This window comes from Pongo pygmaeus, chromosome 8, assembly GCF_028885625.2.
Source record: "Pongo pygmaeus isolate AG05252 chromosome 8, NHGRI_mPonPyg2-v2.0_pri, whole genome shotgun sequence".
Taxonomy (NCBI): Eukaryota; Metazoa; Chordata; class Mammalia; order Primates; family Hominidae; genus Pongo; species Pongo pygmaeus.
The window spans coordinates 59,592,613-59,619,884 of NC_072381.2; the positions used below are offsets into that span (position 1 = coordinate 59,592,613).

At 38.8% G+C, this 27,272-nt stretch overlaps 1 protein-coding gene across 8 annotated transcripts in view; it reads right to left on the bottom strand.

The window, feature by feature from the left end:
- The window catches only part of NRG3 (neuregulin 3), a 1,100,020-nt gene that overhangs the window by 4,453 nt on the left and 1,068,295 nt on the right, over positions 1-27,272 (bottom strand). For all 8 annotated transcript variants that reach the window (XM_054435830.1, XM_054435829.1, XM_054435827.1 and 5 more), the window contains 3 exons: positions 24,037-24,163; positions 9,261-9,388; positions 3,732-3,902 (listed from right to left, as the gene is read on the bottom strand). In XM_054435830.1, the coding sequence (XP_054291805.1) occupies positions 3,732-3,902; positions 9,261-9,388; positions 24,037-24,163 (426 nt within the window). The remainder of the gene's footprint in view (positions 1-3,731; positions 3,903-9,260; positions 9,389-24,036; positions 24,164-27,272) is intronic.

Genomic DNA, 27,272 nt, shown 5'->3' on the forward strand with positions numbered 1-27,272 from the left:
TACTATATGCTCTGGAATCTCAGACAAATGGCAGCCTCACTTTAATTTTGCCATCAATTAAAACAATCAGGTAGTAACGCTAACTTGATTGCTCAGAGGGAGGGGGAATTTTTCTGAGGACTAATTGAAATAATGTCTCTGCCCTGTTCTACCAGAGACACAGTGGCAAGCCTCACTTCCCCCCAGAGATGCTGTGAGTGTCTCACCACTGGTATTCCAGCAGAAGTTTAAGTGAGAGCTAAATTTCTAGATGTGATTCTGAGTCAGAGGATTCAAAGTTCTGTATCCCTTGAGGGCCAATGATGCTTCCACAAGTTCGGTCCATGAGCTTGTCATTGCACTTTGGGCCAGTCTTCCTCTCATCCTCAATAAAGAAATTACAAATGCATCTTGTCTGTAACTATGTGAGTCGAAGCATTCTTTTAAAGAAGAAAGATTCCAACTATTAGTCACTTGGTTTGGTTCCCAGTCATTCATGAGTCAGGCTAAGGAATTTGTTTTTCTCTAGGCAACTCCAAACCATCTCAGTTCCTAGGGCACATGAAAATGAATGAACAGACTATTTTGAAGGCATCCACGCTTCCCTCTGAAGCCATAAAATTAGATATTCCATTTACAAATCATCAGCCATAAATGTGATTTTCTTCACATTCCTTGTTGATTTCGTGGTTTATTTAGTCAGAAAAGCCAGTATTCAGTCTCAGCTCTTTTACATGGGACTGTGTATGTCACATTAGGCTAGCCATTTAAACTCTGATATCCTTAATGTGCTTATCCATAATATTTCTAATATCAAAACGTGTTGTACATCCTAAATGTATATAACCTTTATTTTTCAATCATATCTCAGTAAATCTGATAAAAAATAAAGAAAAGAAATTTTGTCTCAAAAAAAAAAAAAGAATAACTGAAGAGAAGTATATAAAGTTGCTAGCTAGGTGTGGTAGGTATTCAGTATATTTTGAATTTTATCTACTTTTAAGGTGTGAATCTAACTTTTGTGATTCCATCTCTTTTTGTCTGGCATACGAATACATTAGCTTGATTTTCCTGACATGATACAGTTCAAATTCTGTGAGCCATTACCACGGCTGTCATTGACCAGGGCTCCAGTCATGACAAAGTTTCCTCAAGAATCTCCTCTCCACCTCACTCCTTCCCCAGGCTACAATAAGATAGATGTTAGGTTCAAGCTGGGCTGAAGTTCTTGCCAAGGCAAGAAGCCACATACGTTGGAAGCCTAACTGTCATAGACAGTGCCCACTTGCTTGGTAAACAAGCAGCAGATGGCTGATGGCTCTTGCAAATTCATTTCCCCCTCCTCCAGGCTGGGGCCAGATTTAAAGTGGGCCTTTAGCTGTGAAATTCTATTACCAATCCCATTTCCAGTCCAGAGAGACAGTCAGTCCCCTGGGAGTGGAAAATGGCTGTCTTTAAGAACTGAGCATGAGATTGCTCCCTGAGATTCATTGTGCTCGGCATACAGTGACTTATACTTAGAGTCACCATTTATTAACATCTGGTGGATATCACACATGGGAAAATACCTGTGGCCAGGCAACTGGAGAGAATATTCCAACCCAATAGTGACTGAACCAAAACAAAACCACCACCACGCAGGAAATAAGTGAGTCTCCCAGGAGGTTAAAAAAGCAAAGCATTGCCTGAACATGTAATGAGATCTCTGAGCCCCTGATGATATGTGCATGGTTCAAGCTTGAGCCTGGCATAGGCTCCAAGCACCCTTACTACTCGAACATATGGAATGATGGTCATAACAGTGCCCAATAGAAAAAAAAGGCCAGCATGGGCTGGGTTTTTTGTCCACTCACAAAATCTCTGAAGTTGATTTTCCCTCACTTGTTCTTGTAACATTCATCCCAGGGATTTTATGTATATGTATATAGTCATATTCATTAATAAGAGGCATCATTAGTTATTTATATGGAAAAGGCAGTACGAAACATGATCAATTATAATTATGGGTTAAATGCAAGCCTGCTTTTCCACAGATAAGACCAAGAGAAATGCAAACTGCTTCTTGACTCGCATTATACATTTTGAACCCCTTGGCTGTTATGTTTACTTTGCAACTGTCACCCTAAATCTGTACCAAATGCCTTTTACAGTCCATTTGGAATTGCTTCAAAATTATAAAACCTAGCCACCGGCCATTTATTTCCTATCTTCTAGTTTTCCTTAAGAAATCTGTTGCTGAGCTTTGTTAGACAGGACACTGCTCCATATATCCCATGCCCATATGAAAAGAGAAACGTGAGGCTCTGTGCTAGACCTAACCCCTGTTTTGATCTTTAGCCTGATAGAGACAGTCTGGAAAAATCATCCAGGCCAAAGCAGCATAGAAACCTGGCTTGGCTCTTTCAGAGAGATAAAAACAGAGCCACAAGAACCTGGCTTGAGTGAGGGAAGTGATTTCTGAAATTTCTAGAGTAAACCCTGATTGCATTGCACTTGAAATTACTGAAAAATTTTATAACAATTACTGTGACAATAAATACCAGTACCACTTCTCTGCTTACTGTGTGTCTACTACAAACTCTTTACACACATAATTTTTAAAAATCTGCCCAACAATCTTCAGGGGGTTGATATTTTTTACTCAATTATTTGTATTTTTTTTCTTTTTTGAGATAGGGTCTCACTCTGTCACCCAGGTTGGAGTCCAGTAGCACCATCTGCACTCAGTATAGCCTCCACCTCTGAGGTTCAAAGGATCCTGCCACCTCAGCCTCCCAAGCAGCTGGGACCACAGGCACACACTATAATGCCCAGCTAATTTTTTGTATTTTTGTTAGAGATGGGGTTTTGCCATGTTGCCCAGGCTGGTCTCAAACTCCTGAGCTCAAGTGATCTGCATGCCTCAGCCTCCCAAAGTGCTGGGACTATGGGTGTGAACCAGTGCGTCTGGTCTATTTTTCTCAATTTATAGATAAGAGCATCTAAGACCACATCATAAAATATTATCAAAGTCACACTAGTAGAAAGGAGCAGAGATGGGATTTGAATTCCAGTCAGTTTAAGCGAGGATCGCATGTTTAGTTGGGCAGTTTATGCCAACTACGTGGATAATGGCTAACATTCATCCTGTACTCAGCTCACCATGCTTTGAGGCCTCTACAGATCTGTGTCCACCAGAGGAAGGGACACCTTTTGCACTGTAAAGAGCAGCAGCAATGGTGTCCAAAGCCCATCCTTCTACCCGTAACTTGCAGATATGAGTTCAGTAAGTTGTACTTTGACTTTACACTCTCAACATTGACCCAAATTCTACATTCAAGCTCAGGGGAAGCAGATACTGTACGTATGCCATGAGTTATTGTTTAGTGTATTGTTCACAATACTTATCAGAGAATTCAGTCCCTTTTCTAATCTGCAGATGAAGGAACACTTTAATCCTCCTTTGATTTTTTAAATCAAAGACAAATTTCCAGCTGTATTAGCAAATGATCTAATAACATATTGCCTAGAGATCTACACTTACTTTCTTCCTAGTTATATTTCTTTCTAATCTAATGTTTCCCTGATACCTATTTCCATCACACCTATACTTTAAAGTTGGTTTACTTTTTGTAGAACAAAGATGGCAGTAAGCATATGTAGCCAGTTAATGAATAAATCAATGAATAAAATCCCAAGGAACATAAAACTTAACTTACAGCTATGGCATTAAAGACACCCTCCCTAAATTCCACTGCTATTTTAAGACCTACCCTTGGCAAGGTATCGTATCCTGGTCTGGGATCCTTGATTCTTCCAGTTGCTGATACGCTGGTCCCACAATTCCACCTAGCCTACTTCGGGGTGATGGGGGTGTCCTTCTGAAGGCATTCCTATGGAGCATGCCACTTCTTTGCCCTGGGCTGCAGCAAGAGGATAGACTCCTGCTGGGGTGGAATGAAAACAGACAAACAAACAAACAAAAGACATCATAGAAATAACCTCACAGGTGGCTGCTCAAGCTTTGCAAACACTGAATCTGCACCCCAAATTCTCAAAGTTCTAGGTCAGGGGCCATCCCTGAATGTAGTATATGTGGTAGAATGAGATCAGGAATAGCCCAATCCATTTTACCTTTGGAGACACTGAGAAAAAGGGAAGTTCCTGGATTTCTGGCTTTCTAGGTTAGAGCATGACTGATGAAAATCATTGCAACTTTCCAGCCAAGGTAAGAGGTGAACTTAGGGAATTCTCAAGCTCCTCATTCCCATCCATCCTGATTATCCAAGCCATCGTAGCTGTCTCTCTAATAGAAATAAAAATAGCCTTCTTATGAGACACTGACAAAAACTAAACACAGTAAGCCCAGAAGGGATTTATGGGGAAAAAAAAATTCACTTATTAGCAATAAAATTAACAAATTTTAATTGGCATTTTCTCATTAAGATATGTGTTAAATTCCCTGTTCACTACCTCAGATTTTAATCAATCTTGACAAACTAAATTATTTTTCTTCTGAGTTTGCTTTTAATAAACATCTGATTATATATTTTATTTGACTCATACATCCAAATGCCTAAATAACCATATGTTTATAGATGCCATCAATGAGCAAAACATGTAAGTGGGTTATACCACAGGCCTTAACAAAGTGAGAATTCCTACATAGATTATGTACAGAAAAGAACTAGACTCTATAAAAATCCATTGCTGATGAGACTCATTACCTGTTCCATATCCATTCCCATCTCCACCCCACTGAATTGACCCTACTGTAGACTGGTGAGAAGAACTTTGTTCATGTGTAGACATTCCAGGAGATGCTAGTTTATGTAGTCACACTGGTTCTGCAGTGCTCAAATAATAAAGGAACTGAGAATTTTGTGCTGCATTCTCATTTAACTCTGTAAATATCAATACAACCATAGAAAGAAAGATGAAAACACTCTCAAAATTTCAATAAATTTATCAAGGTTCTAAAGAAACCAGTCTCTCAAAGACATTTTACCCATATTACTATATTATTTGGGGTTATGTCACTTTTCTTCCGTCAATATTACTGTTAATTCTACTTAGTCAATATAAAACAGGACTTTGCAAATATTATTTAAGGTTAGAGTTTGAAAATCTGATATTTGAGTGTTAGTAGCCACTTTCTTGGTTGAGGCACAGTGACTGATCAAACTTTATATTCCTCATGCCAACATTAACTTCCTAAATGTGTGCAAGCAGGAGATCATATCTGGTAACATTCATTGTTATACCTTCATTCCTTTTTTTTTTTTGAGACAGAGTCACCCAGGCTGAAGTGCAGTGGCATGATCTTGGCTCACTGCAACCTCTACCTCCCGGGTTCAAGTGATTCTCCTGCCCCAGCCTCCCAAGTAGCTGGGACTACAGGTGCCCCCCACCATGGCAGGCTAATTTTTGTATTTTTAGTAGAGATGAGGCTTCACCATGTTGGCCAGGCTGGTCTCAAACTCCTGACTTCAGGTGATCCACCCACCTAGGCCTCCCAAAGTGCTGGGATTACAGGTGTGAGCCACTGTGCCTAGCCCATATACCTTCATTCTTTATCATGATACTTCTGGTATGGTGTGTCCCCAAATGCCTAACAAGGGATGTCTAGTTAGCTCACTAAGCCCACAAGTTGGAGAAGCTATCTAACAGCTAATTTGCTTCCTTGCCTTCCTACTTTTATCTACCATCCAATGGCAATGATGGGGTCTGTGGGGCCTGAAGGCTTGGATGCTAGAGTTGGCTCCAACTGAGTATAAGTCTCGGATCTGCAGGTAACTAGTTACTAGAAGCATGATGCTGATGGAGGTACTTGTACCACTCAGAGTCCTGGAGAGACATAGATGGCACTTTAACTTGGTTCATTGTTAGAGATTTTGCTATATACAAAAGTGTGATAAGTGTTTGAGGGGAAAAAAAGCAATAAATGAGACGGCTGTGCCCCAGGACTACTATGAGAAGCTGTTATTATCCCTCTGACTTAAGGGACAAGGAGAGGGAGCAGTTCCCAGAATGCAGAGAGAAAGTGAGTTGTAAGGAGGGGGCCGCACTGCAGGCTCCATGGCCCCAGAAAAGGGACATAAGGAAGGCAACCAAGCAGGGAGGAAGGGGACACAAGTGCCATGACCTCACTCTCCTCCCTGCCATCTATCTCATGCCTTGCCTCACACTGAACCCACAGAAACCAGAGGACATAAGGGCCTGCAGCCCTCTTGGTGTACAGGGCAAGGCAGAAAACAAAAAAGGTAGAAACTAGCTGCCAGAGTGAGAAGGGAGTGACAAAAGGAAGATATCAGCATTCTACTTAAGAATTTTCCTAGGTTCGCTATGGGATGTGGAGGTTTAAAGAGAGGAAGTATGCAAAGCATGGGGCATGGAGCCTGGCACACAGTAGGTGCTCAGCACGATGAGTTCCTCTAGCTCCCCTGCCACAGCTGGCAATTCAAAGGGTCCTCTCTGTCACTGAAAACCCTGGAATTATTTCAATGCAAAAAACCTACATACATGCTTTTTATAAGTGACGTGGCGGGGCACAGTGGCTCACACCTGTAATCCCAGCACTTTTGGAGGCTGAGGAGGGCGGATCACCTGAGGTCAGGACTTCAAGACCAGCCTGGCCAACATGGTGAAACCCCGTTTCTACTAAAAATACAAAAATTAGCCCGGCATGGTAGCACGTGCCTGTAGTCCCAGCTACTCAGATGGCTGAGGCAAGAGAATCCCTTGAACTCAGGAGCTAGAGGTTGCAGTGAGCCAAGATCACACCACTGCACTCCAGCCTGGGCGACAGAGTGAGACTCTATCTCCAAAAAAATAAAATAATAAAAAAAGATAAGTGACTTACATTGCCAAAATATAATGCAATAAATATGTCATGCCGTAAAAGATTTATTTTTTAAGCAGATGGGATTTTTTTGAACTAAACATTAGAAATAATGGCTTTGAATTAATAGCTCTGTTTCATATATGAGTTATCCAAATGAGTCATATTTGCAGTGCACAAAAGAAATTAATTATTCATAGTTCGCTAAACTGTCATAACAACAAAGTATATCAGTATGAACTAGTGACCTGTCTTAAAAAGAGTTTTATGCCTATTGATCAATCAGCTATTCAAGCCTTCTAACTCAGTGGCATTCAGGAAGTTATGGTGCAGTTTGCAGGATATATAAATCAGTGCCTGGGTTATCAATCATGAAAACGTTCAAGTCTATTGCATGTTTTACAAAACAAAAGCTATGATATATTAAACTACAATTTACAAAGTTCTAAAAGCATTTTGTAAGTCAACCCTTGCCCATCTATCAGGACACAATGTACGCCAACAGATACTGCAATGTCATTGATCCAAACAAAAAGGAAGGTCTCTTAAAGACGTCCTTATTTAATCTGTGAGTGACTCCTAGACACCATAGGAGAAGCCAAGTTTAGGAGGGAGCATAAAAGCACACGAGAACTGGGGATAGGAATATTACAGCTCAAACATATTAAGAGCTGATGTTTTAAAGCATATATATCAATTTGAAAACATTTATGACAGAATACAGTTCATATAATACTAGAATGATATTATACTGAATTATTTGACTAGGAGGAATACTACTTTAACGTGTCATAATCAGGAGGAGAAAATACCATTTGGGAGAAAATATCTGTCTTCTAAAAGACTGGTAATATTGGACTTATTTCCCTAATTAAAACATCTTCCATTAGGTCCAGTGAAATGAAATGCTCTTTTCACAGGAAAATATTCTGTAAATGCAACATTGATATAAATCAAAACTTGCAGTAAGAATAGCTAAAGCAATTATCCAAGAACCAAACATATTTCAATTCTGAATTGAACATAGATTCATATCATATTTTTTTAAATGGCAAATTCTCGGTGTTTTAGTCTCTACTCATGTAGAATGAGAATAAAAATTACCATCAAGTGCTGAGGATTAGTGTCAAGAATGACTAAAAATCTCAAAGTAAGTGTGGCCAGAAACAATAAAATCCTTTTCATGTAACTCATTAAAAGGTGAAGGAGAAAGTAGTTTTCTTCTATCATGTATGTTTCCGGCTTGGTGTTGTGCAAACTATTGCCTAGCATGTGAAAACAAAGGGGCAACAACATTCAACTTTCGTTGCTGGGAACAACTGTTATTTACTTTTTCATTGTTAAAATGTTTAATTTTTCATAATTTTTTCAAATTGTAAAATATTGTACATCTCACTAAGAAAAGGAAGCTTAAATCTTTGGACAGCTTCCATAAAGATTGAGGATGTATATCTGAACACAATCTAGCATTAGTCATAAACTTCATCATTTGGTTTAGAACAAATAACTTTAATATTTGGAGTTTCAGAATCCTGATGGATAAAACAGAAAAGTGTGGACTAGAAGATGCTGAAGGACAAGTTAAGCTTTAGAATGCTATGAAATGTGTCAAATAACTATGTTTTTGGCTTTTTCTCCAAAGCAGCCAATTTTTGGGAAGCTTGCAAGAAACTGCCACCCCATTTATAACGGAAGATTTTATAGACCCAAGAAGAAGATTCACCAGGCTTCTTCCTCATGGAAAATTTTATTTTGTAAGAACCATGTTGGAAAACCTGAAGTCTGTCACATTAGGCTGCATAGGGAAGAATTACTCATTAATCGTGTAATCTAGAAAAGGCAGGCTAGGTAACATTTTTTTTTTTTTTTTTTTTTTTTTTTTTGAGACAGTCTCGCTCTGTCGCCCAGGCTGGAGTGCAGTGGCGCGATTTCGGCTCACTGCAAGCTCCGCCTCCCGGGTTCACGCCATTCTCCCGCCTCAGTCTCCGGAGTAGCTGGGACTACAGGCGCCCGCCACCACGCCTGGCTAATTTTTTGTATTTTTAGTAGAGATGGGGTTTCACCATGTTAGCCAGGATGATCTCGATCTCCTGACCTCGTGATCCACCCACCTCGGCCTCCCAAAGTGCTGGGATTACAGGCGTGAGCCACCATGCCCGGCCAACATATTTTTTAAACTAGTGTTTCAGAATGCATTTTTTTTTTTTTTACTGGTCTGTAGTTTTGATGGGTGTTATCTACAGTTCTATCAGGTTTCTTACAGGGGCAATGCTGTCTGCTGTGGAAACTGGTATCTTTGGTTTACCTGATATGAGGTGTTTGAGCATCTACTCCACAGAGAACTACAGGAGAAGCAAGAACAGTTGTTTCTCCTAAGTCATGCTGCTAGTCCTTGGCACGTGCCACCCAGCATACACACAGTGTGAAGGTGCCCACTCCCATCATGATGAGCTACTTGTACCTGTGGTGTTTGACAGACTGGCTTCCTCTGTCAGGAGAAGGGACCTCAGGGAATGACTGGGGGCCGACAAAACTTGACTCCATCATTTTCTCCAATGCAGTCACAGGATGCCTTTCCACCTTTGAATACTGTGGGAAATCACACATACAGAGTTGAGATGAAGGATAAGTTATGGAAGGAGGGCCTATAACACCAGAGCTAGGCATTGAGAAGTTACTGGAATGCTAATTCCTCCTGGTCACCTGACTAGAGGAGCAGGAGATAAGACACAATTTGTGTCCTGTTTCCAACACATTGAGTATTCACCTCACCTGCCCCAACCATCTCTGTGCCTAGACGGGATCCATTGAAGAGGGTTCTTCATGTCAGAATCCCAAGCCTGCTATCTCATTTTAATTAACGTACACCTATGGCACACTGTGACTGACAGCCAAAAGACACTTACAAGTATGTTTCAGTTGATGTACATCTTACCAAAAAAATTGAATTACTAGCTGGGTTACTAACAATAAGGATTGAATAAACACTTATTACATTTCATAACATTCTGAGAACGATGAAAGACATTGGTTCAGAATATCTGGCCACCACACTCCACTGTTTTTCTCTTTCAGCTTCTTACCAGGTAGTTACCATGTTTAACAAGAGAAATTTGTGAGCATTTCACTTCTTATAGTTCAGAACTCTTTGTTTCTCCTTTGACTGTAATAACTCATAAGGTGTAGAAGCCTAAAGAAGGCTTATGTAGATGACAGCTTCAGAAAAATTTTACCCCAAAAGAAATATCACATGGCATCTCAAGAGCCAATAAGTTGTCAACTTTAACACTCCCTGCACACTGGGCGCTGGAACAGGTGGCAAAGGGTAGAAGAGTTCTCTTCTAGAAACTCTAGGTGAAGACTTTCTTTAGAAATAGAAGTTTAAGGATGCTAATCAAAATAAAAGAGAGTTTTGAATCTGGATATTCAGTACCCAATGTGTCAAGCTACAGATTTTAAGTGTTATCCTGAGTAACTGTAAAACTCTAAAACTCAGTATACCTTTTTTTTTTTTTTCTCATTTCAAAAGCAAAGAAACCAGTATTAGAAGCACTGATGAAAAAAATCAAGTTAATCAACCTTTTTGAATCTCACATCTATGTGGTGGGATAATAAAATCTCTCTTACAGGATTGTTGAAAAAATTCACAGACAATGCTTACTGCACTTGATCCAGGTAAAAAGAAGGTAGATACAATAATGAAGATGACACTCTAGGATGTTTCCTAGCCTTTTAGAAATATTACCTCTGAACTACAAAAAACTAAAGATAAATTCCACCCTAAGCCCCATCTCTAATCAATTGGTAGTGGCTGTTTGTGGTCTTATATTTACATAGATTCTAAAGATGACTTATGAAGTAAGAAATGAAGAAAGAAATAGTTCTAACCAGAAGAAAAATGAATCTAGGAGGAAGTAGTGGGAGATATTTTATTGTAATCTCTTTCTTAAAATGTCGGCTTTAAAATTAATGCTTGAAAGTAAAGTCCAAAGAATTTCCACATGGCTGGAAGATATTGATAAGAAAACAAATATAAAAAGAGAGAAGAATGAACATTTAAAAAACAAAAAATCCTAGCTGGGATTGTTGAGAATAAAGACAATGTAATATATGCATGCTGATTAATTTTAGACACTGATGAACAAAATAGATATATTTAAGTATTAGAAATTAGACAGCACTAGAATATAAAAATTGTATAATATACAATAAATGAAAAAATTAAAATAATATTAATTCAACAAAAATTAATAAGGGGGCTGTAACAAGAGAGCATGGTAAATCAGAAATAAATGTGACAGGAATAAGTGTGAAACTATCAGTGATGATAAAAACTGTGGATGGTTAGATTTAACTATTAAAAGACAGATTCACACACTGATTTTAAATATCTAGCCTTCTATGTTCTGAAAGAGCTAATTTAAAAACAACAGAGAAAAAAGTCGACAGAATGGGTAAAGATATACCCTGCAATGTATAGGGGAAAAAGCTTTTAACAGTAATAATTTCAAGTAAAATATAATTATGTATGAAATGCATTTTAAAAGGAAGAAAGATGGATATTTTATATTCATAGAATGAGCAATCTACCAAGTGATAAATACTCATAAATTTTTATCTACCTAACAACAAAGCTTCAAAATGAAAGGCCTTCTCAGGCCAGGCGCGGTGGCTCATGCCTGTAATCCCAGAATTTTGGGAAGCTGAGGCAGGCAGATCACCTGAAGTCAGAAGTTTGAGACCAGCCTGGCCAACATGGTGAAACCCTGTCTCTACTAGAAGTACAAAAATTAGCTGGGCATGGTGGCATGTGTCTGTAATCCCAGCTACTCAGGAGGCTGAGGCAGGAGAATAGCTTGAACCCGGGAGATGGAGGTTGCAGTGAGCCGAGATGGTGCCACTGTACTCCAGCCTGGGTAACAGAGTAAAACTCTATATCAAAAAAAAAAAGAAAAAAAAGAAAGGCTTTCTCAACTAGTCACGAAAATTATAAACCATTAACATTGTCATAACTTAATTACATGTGAATTGTGGCAAGGAACGTAACTATGGATAACAGTAAAGTATAATTTTAGTTCAATTTATATTTTTAGATTTTGATAAAGAGAAGTGATATAGTTTGGATATTTGTCCCCTTTGAATCTCATGTTGAAATTTGATCCCCAATTTTGGAGATGAGGCCTGGTAGGAGGTGTCTGGGTCATGGGGGTTGATTCTTCATGAATGGTTTGTATCCTCCCTGCAGTAATGAGTGAGTTCTCATTCTATTAATTCATGGAAGAACTAGTTATTTAAAAGAGCATGGCACCCTTCCCCCTTTCTCTTTTTTCTCTCTCACCATGTGGCACCTGCTCCCCTTTCCCTTCCGCCATGAGCAGAAGCCTCCTGAAATTCTCACCAGAAGTAGATGCTGGCACCATGTTTCTTGTACAGCCTACAGAACTGTGAGCCAAATAAACCTCTTTATAAATTACCCAGCCTCAGCATTGCTTTATGACAATGCAAACAGACTAACACAAAAAGATATGACTGAACTGTTTGGATAATGGAAATACATTTAAAAACCTTTATAAAACTATATGGGAGATGTATTCGTAACCTTATGGGAGAAAGACATTTGTTACCAGGACAAAACACCTAGAGACCATAAAGAAAAAAATATGTAAAATTTGATTTACTACTAATTTAAATGTCTTAAGTAACAAAAATGATTATTAGTAAATCAAAATATAAGTAAAAGCCTGGGGAAACATAGGCTATTCATATGTTAAAGACTATTCTTAAGATATAAACGCAGAAATCAACTGGAAAAAAATGAAAGGCAACAGATGAACAAGAATTTCACAGAAAAATAAAGACAGGCAACATACATATAGCAAAGAGTGCAACTGCACTCATTATAAAGAGGTGGTAATCAGAATAGAGAAAATTAAGCTAAGTACAGTGGTGCAGAGCTGTAGTCCCAGCTACTTGGGAAATGGAGGTAGGAGGGTCATTTGAGCCCAGGAGTTAGAGACTGTAGTGTGCTATGTGATTAGCTATTGCACTCCAGGCTGGGAAACATAACAAGACTCTGCCTTTAAAATAAATAGAGAAATTTAAATTTCAAGAATATCTGATAAAGGAAAAGGCCCTGGAAAAGTAGCTGTGGTGCTAACTTGAAGAGCAAATTGACGATATGTTTCAAAATTTTAAATATACATACTCTTTGATCCAAAATATTACCTTTAGAATTTCTATCATGCAAATTTCCATAATTGCAAAAGTTCAAAATAATAATTTCCAGGGTATATCAGCAGCACAATTGTCCATAACAAAACGGAAATAAACACAAAAGTGAATAAAACTGAAAACAGTAGAAATGTCCATAAATGAATACTACACAGCCATTGAAAAGAATAAAAGGTGAAAAAAGTATGCATATAAATCCATTTGTGTAAATAAGGAAAATGCAATTAATAGATATAAATAGATTGTGTATATATTTATGTTTATATACATATAAATTAGCCTGGTGTTTATATATATACAGATTTTGTATGTACACATACATATATTTTTCTGTGTGCATTTGCATGTGTGTGTTTCTCATTCAATTACTTAGGAGGCAGATTTTTTAAATTAAAATAAATTATTAACTATCTAATTAGGTGTTATGCTTGGGAAAAAGTATATCCATGAATATATGCTATGAAGACTAGGGAACATATCAAGGTTTTGCAGCTTTAAGTTCAAAAGCTCCAATTAAATGTTTTCTTTTCAATAATTTCCAAAATAAGCCACATAGTGGCAGTAATGACCATGTCTTGAATCAGAATCTGAATTTTTCACAGTGGACCTATAAAGGCTGGTCAGTCTTTTTGCAAAATGGAGGAAAATGACAGAGAACAAAGAGAAGATACAGAGATAATTTGGAAAAGGTGATTGTTTTCAACAACCTCAAATAACAAAGTTCCAATACATAATGGAAATACCTCTATGTGTGCTTCATTATTGATTAATTGTGTATTGCAAAGTACCCATGGAAAAAGTCAGATGAATGGACATGTTTATTAAAGTGCAATGATATCCTGAATATCTGTCTGACTTTCAGGTTCTATAAAAGACATATGAGGGTTTATCTTTTTTTATCTAATACATTGGTTTACAAGAAAAACTTAGGTGCCTAGAAGGCCCAGCTACAAAAACAACTAAGATGCTCTGGGCAAATCCACGACAAACTGAAGAAAGCAAGTATGTTCTGCAACTGCAGAGAGCTGTGATATGGTTTGGCTGTGTCCCCACCCAAATCGCATCTTGAGTTGTAGCTCCCATAACTCCCACGTGTTGTGGGAGGGACCTGGTGGGAGACAATTGAATCATGGGGACAGTTTCCTCCATACTGTTCTCATGGTAGTGAATAAGTCTCATGAGATCTGATGGTTTTATAAGGGAAAACCTTTCAGTTGGCTCTCTCTTCTCTCGCGTCTGCTGCCATGTAAGCCGTTGTTTTCACCTTCCACCATGATTATGAGGCCTCACCAGCCATATGAAACTGTGAGTCCATTAAACTTCTTTTTCTTCATAAATCATCCAGTCTTGGGTAGGTCTTTATCAGCAGTGTGAAAATGGATTAATACAGGCTGCCAGGGGACAATATCAGCCAACTATTTCTGGAGCATGCAGATCTTTCAGAGAAACTGCCAAATCATTAAAAGTCAGTAATTCCCTCCCTCCCTCCCTGCCTCCCTTCCTCCCTTCCTCCCTTCCTTCCTTGTCAAAAAGCCTAATTCATCTTTTGTACCATTAGTTCATAGTCTCTGCTTTGAATCTGAGAGATAGAGGGCCTTGTCCAAAATTCCGGATAACACTCATAAACAGAATCAGCCTCTTAACCTGTTCTGTTTATTCATAGTGTTCATGATAGATATTTCCTAAATCTGTTATTTCATATGTTTGAATTATTGCAATATTAAACAGTTGTTTTTATTTATATTATTTTGGTCCATTAATATAAATGTGTTTCCGAAATTTATTATTTTAGAACTTTTTTTCTTTCTCTCACAGCATTTTGTTTTAGTGACTACTTGTACCTGAAATTCAAGTTTAAATTGCTGGTATTCCTATCCAGAGGTTGCTTGAAACTTGTGGAAGCATGATAAGAGTCTAATAATTTGACCAACTTCCAAATTATATTCCATGCATTTTTGTTGAACATGAATTCAGATAGCTTCCGTGGTTTCAGTTTTGACAAGCTAAGAGTTTGGAAGTCGCTATTCTATTCCTGTCCTACCAATAAGAAAAATAAGTGAACAAACTGAAAATCTCTTCTTGTATTCATTGGATAATTGAGGTTGAAGGGCACACTGCCACCTTAAATCTGGAGAAACAGGTGAATACAGAGAATAATGGCTAAGATCAGCTTTTCTTCAACTGAATCTGCTGGAACCATAAATTGTTAGGAATGTTTAAGAAGTAATTTGGACAAGTTGCTGGAATCTGTACGGGCACTAGAATGAGAGTTGGGGTCTGTAGTCTTAGGCAGAATGCCCATACTTCCATGGGTTTGACCTCCAGGAACCACACCAGGTTCTCACAGCAAAGAACCCCAACAGCAAAAAAAAATCATCTAATGTCTCTGCCAGTGGAAGGGGAAAAGTAACTATTTTGAAATGCACACAGAGCATTCTCAATAACAATTGCCTAGTCCTGTAGTAGAAAGATTTTTCCAGAGCCTTATTTCACCAGAAAGAAGGCATTTCCCCAATTCCTGCTCCCTGTAGCCTTTCTGTCTCATGTAAGAGAGGAAAAAAAAGTGAAGAAACACTTCTGAAGGTGACAAGTGTTTAGCAGACTAAAGGCAAAACTACCGCCTAGCCATTAAAGTTGAACAGTGCAAAGGTATGGTATAACCATTGTGAGAACGCTTTATGTGTATTCTGTCACTGAAAAAATAAGTAAATGAATAATAGACAGTGGGAAGGAGGTTTTTCACTGTTGGAGTGGAAATTTATAAATAAGCAACAGGACGAGGGTAGAATTACTGATGTAGTTGTGGGTTAGAGTTGGGGGTAGACATCAATGTAGACACATGTTTAGCAGAAAATAGATACAGATGCTTACATAGAAAAATTTACAGATATATGTTAGTCTATATACAACCTTTAATATATAAATATATCTTTTAATATATGTATTATTTAAATGTCTTAAGTAGACATATTTAATATATCTATTATTTAAAAATATACATATATATATATATAAAATCTTTGATCTGTCTGTTGAGAAGGCCAAGCAAAGACATCCCAGTAGCAACAATAACATACACACCTAGCTTCCAAATCTCCGTCTCCAATGAAATTCTGCAAAGAAAGAAACTAGCTATTTCCATGGAGAAATGGCTGATTCTAGAACCAAGGCAGTGTCTTGTAGTGCTCAACAACAAAAAAACCCTGAAAACCTACAGTGAATTGATGCATAATGTTAAAATGACATGAGCCAGCTGAAAGACCTATCAATGGCCAAAGCCAGAAAAAACTGATGAGAACATAACGTAGTATTTAACTACTTGGATTACAAATCAAAGTATAAAATAGTATCCATGAGTTCATTTATACTGATATAAATATATGATGGAATAAATAAGTAAATGGGAGAGAAGAGACATCCCCTTTGTGATAGAATCCCAAATAACTTAGGTAGATACTTAACCATAAGGAAAGAAGACTGTAACTCCCCACTCCTTAAGAGTGGGCTATGCATAGTCACTTCCTTCCAAAGAGTATTCTATGCAAAAGGAGAGAGAAGAAAAGGGTAATTTTAAAGTGGAGAAGCTTGGCAAATATTACCTCAGACAGATGATAAAGTAAACATCAATAATAATAAATCATATTGTAGTGTGTATCTTGATATGACATAATAAAAATGGCACTTTAAAAATTTCTACAGAAAACCAGTAACCCCCATGTAATCATAAGAAAAGAATCAAATTCCAATAAAGGGGCATCCTACAAAATTCTTTACCAGTACTGATCAAAACTGTCAAGGTCATCATAAAAAGAAAAAATCGACAAACTGTCACAGGTAAGGGGAACCTAAGGGGACATGAACATTAGATGTAATGCGGTACCTGGGATTAGAACACAGGCAGCAATCAGGTAAACACTCAAAAAATCAGAATAAACTATAGCAATTGTGAGAATGCTAACGTGGGATTTTATGGATAATAATGCATTCTTATTAGTTTGTTAATTTCAGAATTGTGCCCTACTAATGTACAAGGTTAATAATAGGGAAAACTGAATACAGAGTATAGAAACTTGCTGTGGTATCCTCTCAACTTTTCTGTAAATTGAAAGCTATCCTAAAATATCAGATCTACTTAAGAAAATAGAAAATAACATAAATGATTAAAAAAGTACACATCAAAATAAACAAGAAGAATTCAGAGACTAAAGGCAGAATTCAGTCTTCCCTTAATTGCCTGATAGCTCAGGTGTAGGCCCTCAAGGTTTATACTCCACTCAGCAAAACAGTTCACCTATACCAACCCTCCTGGAAAGTTAGCTTGACTGACTATGATCATAGCTTTTGGACATTTTATGCTCTGTGCTAAAATATATATATAAAGAGAGAGAGAGACAGAGTCTCACTCTGTTGCCCAGGCTGGAGTGCAATGTCTTGATCTTGGCTCACTGCAACCTCGGCCTCCTAGGTTCAAGCATTTCTCCTGTCTCAGCCTCTTGAGTAGGTGGGATTACAGGCGCCCGCCACCACGCCCGGCTAATTTTTGGATTTTTAGTAGAGTCAAGGTTTCACCATGTTGGGCAGGCTGGTCTCAAATTCTTGACCTCAAGTGGTCCATCTGCCTTGGCCTTCCAAAGTGCTGGGATTATACGTGTGAACCACAGTGCCCAGCCCAAAAATATTTATTTTGGTTCCATCCAAATGTATGCAGTTCTATCTCTGAGACAAGCTAAGGTCTGGACAAATTTATTCTTAAGATTTTATCTTCAGTGAAATTTAAGTGCTCAGATTAGCTGTCTGTCTGAACCTCCCTATTAGCATCCTCTACAATGTTACAAAACCTGGCAGTTGATTCTATGTTATTTCCTTGACACAGATCCTGACTTTATTGTGTGCACATGGTTAAGAGCTCATTTGGTATAATATACAAAAGATCCTGTTAGCAGTGAATAAGTAGATGCCCCAGTTCATTCACTGGTGCTCTCGGCATGAGCTCAAGTGTTTTTTGTTGTTGTTGTTGTTAACTCCTTTATAGGCCCTGGTTAATATTGTTATTTCCTGGGGAAGTATTCATCCAACTGGCCCCCCTGAAAGTGCCGGCTAATGCAAATGCTCCCAGGTAATGAAGGCATCTCCTCTTGCCTGCCCACCTGCTTTGCTCCTAGCACATTGTAGGTGGTGCACCAAAATCAATAGGCCAGTCAAATGAAGCAGGCGCATATTGGCAGTAGAATAACAGCATTGTTTCCAGGTCTGCCACATGCACACAGCAGGAGTCAGAAGGTTAAATGAAAGTAGGGTCAGTTTTGGACAGCAATGTTGACAGAGCTGATAATCACTTGGTCTGGAATCCTAGGCAATAAAGGCAGGAGGAGGATATTTTTAGGCAGTTTTAAATGCCTTTGTCTCTGCATTGCTTGGTTCAAATATGTCTGTGACAAAATTTTCTTTATTGCCACTCTGACTTATAAGCCCGAGAATAGGGAAATTGATAGTTACAATATGTTTTCAAGAGTGATTTCACTGGGATTTCTAAAGTAGGTAATTAAAAACAACTTGACCGCTGTTGAGAATTTTTGCATGGACACCAGAGCAGCAAGAACTTTAACAATTGCAATCTTCACACATTTCCTTTAAAGCAATATAGTATGACAAGAGACCCTCTCCAGACACTAGGCACAGCACAAACCCCCTTCCCACCTCCTCCCCAGCGAGTTACCACTTCACCAGGGGGATTCTTCATGTGTTACTGCACCTTTTTAGAGAGCTCTGAGCTATTCTTGTTCTGATATGAGCTCCCCAGCCTGCCTACTATAAGCTCTGATAGCACCGTTCACTATTTCCTGTAGGCCTTGGCACAGATGAGAGCTCACATTTGTGAGATTATTTGATTTATATTGATCACTTGCAGTAATCAGTAAACTTCTTGGAAGAAGCGGCTTTCTCATTTTTGGTCATCATCTCATGCCTGTTCCTTAATAGGTATTGTCTGGTACTTAGTAGGCTATTTAGTCTACATTTAAATAAATAAATGAATGCATGAATCTATATTCTATCAATAAGTTATAATTTGATATTTAAAAGAATAAATCAGATTTTAGGCTAGAACTATTAAAAATTAACTTTAATTAATGCTACAACAAAATTACCTCTTCTGACTTACTCTCTGCAAACAATTCCATGATTTTCAATTCACTCTCAAAACTCTAAGAAAAATAGCTCAGAGCAGTGTGAGCTATATGAGGTATGCAAAATTTATCAGGCCCAGAGAGACAGAGTGTGGGATTGTAGTCACTTACCCCCACCAAACCCAGGGGTGATTGTTTAAAGACATTTTGTTCCTAGCTGCCTCATCACTTATTTTCAAGTTTTTGGAATTTATGATAAAAAGAACCATGGATAAGCCAATCAATAGCTTATGCTATTTTAATGCAAATTCTTTTTTTTTTTTTGAGACGGAGTCTCACTCTGTCGCCCAGGCTGGAGCGCGGTGGCAGTGATCTCGGCTCACTGCAAGCTCCGCCTCCTGGATACACGCCATTCTCCTGCCTCAGCTTCCCGAATAGCTGGGACTACAGGCGCCAGCCACCGCGCCCGGCTAATATTTTGAATTTTTAGTAGAGACGGGGTTTCACCGTGTTAGCCAGGATTGTCTGGATCTCCTGACCTCGTGATCCACCCGCCTCGGCCTCCCAAAGTGCTGGGATTACAGGCGTGAGCCACCGCGCCCGGCCTAATGCAAATTATTGATAAACAATTTGGGAATTGCCTCTTCATTTCCTGTAAAAACCCACTTGTAACTGCTGCTGATGGGAGCATGTATTTAGGGTACCTTAAGTCTATGCTCTCAGGTTGCAGTCCTCAAAACTGGCCAAAATAAATGCTCTATTTGTATTAAGTTTGCCTAGGTTTTTTGTTTCCTTTGTTTGTTTTCCTTTAGGCCAACAACTCAATTCACATGTGACCTCCTTTAGGTAGGCTTGAGATTCCCCTAGTCAAATTCAGAAGTCGTTTTCCATTCTCTGATGGTACTTTGATTTAATGTATCTATATAATAAAGATATTATATGCTTGTACATTTTTCTCTCCACTAACCTTTGAGCATCCTGAGGTCAGGAACCACTTCTTCTGTTTGTCTTCTAAGCTATCCCTGCAGTACCCAACACAGAAAAGTGTGGGCTTTACCAGAGTTCAATAACATTACTGATTAAATATGTGCCTTTTCACCAATTTTTAAGGCTCTGTTAGGCACTAAATTCTTTTCTTTGTTTTGTTTTGTTTTTTGTTTTTTGTTTTGAGGCTGAATCTCACTCTGTCGCCCAGGCTGGAGTGCAGTGGCATGGTCTCGGCTCACTGCAACCTCTGCCTCCTGGGTTCAAGCAATTCTCCTGCCTCAACCTCCCGAGTAGCTGGAATTACAGGCACCCACCACCACGCCTGGCTAATTTCTGTATTTTTAGTAGAGATGGGGTTTCACCATGTTGGCCATGGTGGTCTTGAACTCCCGACCTCAGGTGATCCACCCGCTTTGGCCTCCCAAAGTGCTGGGATTACAGGTGTGAGCCACTGCGCCTGGCCTAGGCATTGAATTCTTATCATTCCTCTTTAGCATGCAAGTATTATCTTCCAGTTCTTTCTCATTTAATGTTACCTCCCCCATAAACCTATCTTTCTTAAAATGATTACTGAAAAAAAAGGTATGAAGGGTATACAATTTTCTTCTTTCATTTTTCAATTGTGAATATTTTCTCTTGATTTTAAGAGAGAAGAACGGATGATCTCTTTTGATGACTTTCTTTTCTGATCCCTAAACCAGGCTGAGAAGTTTCACTCGTTTGCCTTGAAGGCTCTAGAGGTTATAATTCTATCCTTAGCTCTTTCTTACTTGAGACACAGCAAAGGAGGTGAGTTCATCTTTACTCACAGATGCTTTATTTGTTTTTAAAACAATGGTAGAGACTAGATGCTTCTCAGGGAGGGTAATCTACTCCAGTTCTGCAGCTTCGGAGTCAAGTGTTTCCAGATTATCATGTTGCTTCACTTGACGAGGTGTTTTGCATCTTGTTAGATGACTATAAAGTGAAACCCATTTCCATGAATGTTTAATGAACTTAAGGGAATGCCAGAGCCAGACAATTCATTTGTTAAACACTGCAATTTGCAAATAATTTCAAGTAGTTAACATGAGCTTCAAGATAAAACAAAGACAGATTTGCCTGATATGGTAAGCAAGTAGGAAATTTTCCCTTCCAAGGATGAAATATGCCTGAATAACCTGTCACCCTCTGTAAAGTGGAAATAAATGCCTGCAGTGAGAAGCTTGGTGATGGAACTCAGTGTTCAGAATTTCCCCATGGTCCCATTTGAAACTTGAGCATGGACTGTGAACTTCTTTACTACTTTTGACATTTTGGGAAGGATAATCTTCTGTTGAGGGAGGTTATTGTGCATTGAAGGATGTTCATCGGCACCAATTACTGCTACCCACTAGATGCCTGTAAGCATTCTTCTCCCAGCATGCAATAGCCAGTGTCTTCAGAGTTTGCCAAATGTCAAGGGATGGTGGGCAAATTGCCTTCTGTTGAGAACTACTGAGTTATAAGGATGTTGGTTTGTCTTTCAGCTACTTATTAGCTGTCTGACAGACATAATTTTCTCAAGCTCCAAACCCCATTTCTATTTTCTGCACATTGTGGGTATAAATTAGTTGTTGTTAGGACTAAATGAGACAATGCATTTATATTAATTTGTTTCTTTAACAAAAACTGATAGAGATTTTTATGGGTATTGTGTTGAATTTAAACCACATTGGGTTATATCATCATTTAACAATATTAATTTTTCCAATCCATCAATATGGGTTGTATGTCTATTGTTTTTAATCATTTTGATCAATGTTTGTAGATTTCAAGGTACAAACTTTTCACCTTATTACGTTTATACCTAAGCGTTTCTTACATTAAGTCCTCTAGCAAATGGAAGTGTTTTCTTAATTTTCTTTTAAAATTGTTTATTGTTAATGTATGGAAATTCAACTAACTTTTGGTGCTGATATTGTATTCTGCAAATCCACTGAATGTGTTTATTAATTCCAGCCGTATTTTGATTGACTCTTGGGATTTTCTTTCACTCGTGTCCATGTGAAGAGACCACCAAACAGGCTTTGTGTGAGCAACAAGGCTGTTTATTTCACCTGGGTGCAGGTGGTCTGAGTCCAAAAAGAGAATTAGTGAAGGGAGATAGGGGTGGGGCCATTTTATAAGGTTTGGGTAGGTAAAGGAAAATTACAGTCAAAGCGGGTTGTTCTCTGGCGGGCAGGGGTGGGGGTCACAAGGTGCTCAGTGGGGGAGATTTTTGAGCCAGGATGAGCCAGGAGAAGGAATTTCACAAGGTAATGTCACCAGTTAAGGAAAGGACTGGCCATTTTCACTTCTTTTGTGGCGGAATGTCATCAGTTAAGGCAGGAACCGGCCATCTGGATGTGCACATGCAGGTCACAGGGGATATGATGGCTTAGCTTGGGCTCAGAAGCCTGACATTTTCTACACAGAAGATCATGTCATTTACAAACAAATATAATTTTACTTCTTTCTTTCTCAAAAAAAAAAAAAAAAAAAAAAAACCCAGCCACTTCCATACAAATTGAAGTTCATTTCAACTATTCCACTAATATATTACTGATTAGAATCTATCCTCATCACTTTAACTAGTGTCTGGCTTTGTTTATCTTTGACATAACCAGTTGCTAAGGAATGAAGCCCTCCATCACTGTGGTTGTTTTGAGTGGTGGGATTATACTCATTAGAAATCAATAGCAAAACCATTCACTCTGTTTCTGAAATGAAAAATTCCTGCACATTGCCATGAATAGAAGTTTAACAAAACTTGGCTGGGAAGAGACTCTGATTTATGAATTCGGCATTAAATCATCTGAGTACATCTGTTATGGACATCATAATAGTGACTTTTTGGGTAATGATTTCTTAGAATCACCAGTGATGTATAAATTTCCAGTGATTGAAGCATTTTGAGGGGAGTGAATGTGTCCTGGATGATTGCCTATTATACTCAAATGCTAGGTTTATGCAATGGCCTTTGTTCTTTTGTTTTATGCCTCAGATTCTGAAAGTGCGATGCTGTGTGGGGTCAAAGAATTGCTAACCTAAGAGGAATATATCTGCATGTATTACACAGAATTCTCTTGTCTTTAATTTAGTGTTTTGCAATATAGCTGAGTAATGATTAAAACTGCCTTACAAAAAGTGTAAGAGGCAAAGAGTTTGCATTTAACTTCAAGTTCTGATAGCTCTGTAAGTCCTGGAATTAGAAGGATTGATTCTGGTACTCCACCTCTCACCTTTGATTGTTCTCACACCCCTTAACTTGGAGTTCTCTGAACATAACATGCATTTTTGGGATTCCATGGCTTTACTCTTCCTGTATGTTCTGGTGTCTAGCTCTTAGCCCTTTGACTCTCTATAGAACTTTTCATGTCCTTCCAAACCCAGTCCGAGCCCGACTCTGTTGTGAGGCAGCCCCCAAGTCTATCCCCATCCACCTCCCATTGGCTTCCTCTTGTCCAACCTCTGCTGCAACAACAACTATCTCGGAACTGACTTCTTCTGATTCTGGGGGTTTTTGTGTTTCTTCCTACACAGAACTTCCCTATGGCAAGGGACATTGTATCCTTGGTGTCACATACAACTTCTGGCACAAACTAAGGATTCAACAAGTGTTCATTGGGACAAAAATCTGAAGCTCTTATTTTTACCAGAGATTAGTTTATATTACAGATTGTAATCAAGAGCTGAAATTTAACTTGTCTTTTATCTGATGCATACATACATGCATGTGTGCATACCTCCCAGCCCAGAACTGTTAAAACGATTTAAGCAAAACCCTATAAAGCTCTGAAAAATATTTACAAGTCTGATCCCAGGCTCCCAACACCTCTGAACTGGAAGCACTGAGGGAGGCTACAGGAGGAGGTGTGTAGACATGTCACTTACATTTTGCAGCTGGACATGGCTCTTCACCAAGTTCTCTGACTTTGCCATTGTGCTGGATGCTTTGAGACTGTAGCTTTTACCATTTTGTGGCACTTTCAGCTGCTCTTGGATTTGTTTAGCTTGTTTCCTGCAGGCATAAATAAACATGTGTACAAATATTTGCACGAATTTATTCAACTCCTACTTTCAGGGTCTCATTCATTCCCAGTGTCTATATTTGTTATTTGCTAAAGTTAAATAAACTCAGCTAACGAAGAGAACCCTTCTCTCATTTCCAACCCCACCAGAAATACTTCCAGTTTAGTGATAGCCTGATATCATCCATATTCTCTAGGAATTCACATTCAGTGGCACCCCAAAAGCAGACAAACATTTAGTGCATTGCCCTGGCCCCCATAGATGCAAGAAGTCTCTAACCCTGAGTTTTAGCTGCAAAGAACTGGAAATAGTATGGGAAAGTGACTAGAGGAAAACAATTAAGACTTGGGCTTAGCAGGTACATATGACATATTTGTAGAGTTACATTTATATTTGTACAATTCAAATATGTTTAGCTTAATTGCACAACTTGACTATATACCATAATGTGCATATTCTCTGTCTTTTACAATTTAGAAATAGCTCATTTATTGTTACCAAGAGCCCAAATATTAAAAATAGTTAACTCTTAAAGAGCTAGTTATACAGTAATGTGCCACACATGGTTTTAAGTGCTTTACATGTATCATTTCACGTATTTTTCATGATAATTCTATGTGATGAGGCCATAATGCTATACCCATTTAGTAGATGAGAACTAAAGCACAGAGAAGTTAAGCCATTTGTTTGAAGTCACATAGTCAGTGAGTGGCAGACATTGGATCTCAGCCCAGCCAACCTGCCTCCATAGTTTACACTCTTCAACCACCACTCAGAATTGCCAAGCCATGTGCTCATGGTCCCACTGCTTCTGAGTGAAAAGGCTGAAACTGCTGTAGGGTTCTGGACTTCAAGTAAAGTGCTCCTGTGTGCACATGCGGAATGACTGTTGTCTGGGTCACTCAGTGCCTACACCAGAAGGATGGGACAAACCACTGCCTTAGCAGCAGCTCTGTCCCAGAAGCTTCACAGAAATCATCTATTAGCATAGACTTGGTACCCATTAAACATAACACTCACACACACACACACACACACATGCACGCACACACCTGTTTGCAGTGTTGACCTAAATAACAAACATGGAGACTCTAAAAGAAAATATTTATTTGGAAATAAGTGTTGCAATGGGAATACACACGATATAGGAAACTATGTTTTATTACTAGGAAGACAGGAAACGTTAGGTACACAACTGATTTGAGATAATTATCCTTGGCTACAAGGATCAATAGAAAGGATGGTGCCAGTCTAAGGGTGGAGAGGAAGTTGCTGGGCATATGCCCCTGCAGAACTATTTTCGTGTGTGTAAGGCTGCAATAGTCTTCATGCCAAGCTACGGTTTTCGCAGAGACTTTTGTGATAGTTCTTGTATTCAGGCATTTGCCTATGTGACCACTCCCTTCGTGGCCTTCTCCAGCTCTATTTCTCAGGGTTTTTAACACAAATGACTCCATTATGATTCTGACGACTTTCCCAGTAGACTCATGCCCTTGAATTTTGCCTGTCTTCCAAAGTCTCTGACAAAGATAGCGCCATCAGTGGAGTACATGGCCAGTCTTGGCAGTGAGCTTCTAGTCAGGTAGCACCCTACAGAGCGTGGCTTATTGTATCACAGGGACTGGGATTTGAATCCCACTCTGCTACCTACTAGTTTTGCTACCCTAATAATTTCCTAAACTTGTTGAGCTTCCATTTCCTCCTCTGTAAATGAAGTTCATAAAAGCTATCTTCCACAGACACTGTGGTGGCTGCATGTGAAGGCACACGCAAAGTGTTCATCTCTTTCCCGATATCATCAAGCAAGCTCAGTCTTGTGAGCAGAAGCTGCAAAAGAATCAGAACATTGACCCAAAGATAAAAGATTACACTAGTTGCATCTTCTCAAGCAATTCACCAGCACTTGCTGCAAGCTTTGGAGGCTTTGAGCTTCTTTACCCATTTTGAATTTACAATATCAGTGTGATGTAGCTCTGTTTTTTAAGATATTTCTTTTATCTTTCCAATTATTTGGGAGACTTTTATCTCTAGCACCCTTAGTTGCTTTAATCCTGTTGTAATAATCTATTTGCTTCCTCACAGCTAATCTATAGCCTATTGTTAAAAATAAATCTATTATATTAGCATTTTAAGGAGCACATTACAGCCACAAGATTTTATCAGGGGTTCATTCACACACAAAAAAAGGGGAAATCAGGAGGTTCTAGTCCAGTAAATCATCCTGAAAAAGTAAGAGTGCATGTCTCAGAGCAAGGATTCCATTACTCTCATGGGATTAAATTAGAAACACTTAATGATGTTTGCAGTAATCCAATTCAGAGTCTTGGAAGTATAAACTTATAAGGGAATTTTCTTTATACAATATCCAATACCAGACTGCGTTTCCTAAATCCTTTTATAATTTGCTTACCTTTAGTCTTTGTTCACTCAAGCCCTGACTTAGTAATATTCCAAGATACGTGGTCCTTCCATTCTGAGCCTGCCTCCGCCTATCTTCCATCCCTCCTCTCTCACAAGCACACACTTTTTTGCTCTTTCTTCCTTCCCCCAGCAAATGGGAACAGAGGAAACAATCAGCAGCTGATTGCAATACCATTAGCTCTCTCATGAGAGGCATTGCTCTGGGGAAGAAAAGATGCATGCATTGCACATAGGAATACTACTAGCCTAACAGTGTCAGTGTGGAAACTTTACAGTTCATTGAGTTTTAAGTTTCTCTGGTCCAACGCATTAGAAAGAAATGAGATGTAAGTTGCAGAATAGTAGACATCATTAATCCATTGTTAGGCATTATTTGTCTTGTTGCAGATTGGGCTCCTGGGAAGGCGGACCCTGGGATAAAGACAGCACAGAGGACTTTTGTTAGGGAGAGCTCTTGGTATCAACACCTGTGGAAGCAAAGGGAAGAAGTGGAAGCAAAGGGAAGAAATGGAAGCAGAATTGGGCTGGGGAGAAGTTGGAATGTGATGCAGTCTCAGTGAAAACCTCAGCAAACCCCACAGGGAGCTCTGAAGTTGGCATGGTTTGCACCTGAAGTTGGGGAAAAGGTCTAGGTCTTCAGAGCCTCATATTGATGCATCATTGGAGGTAAACAATAC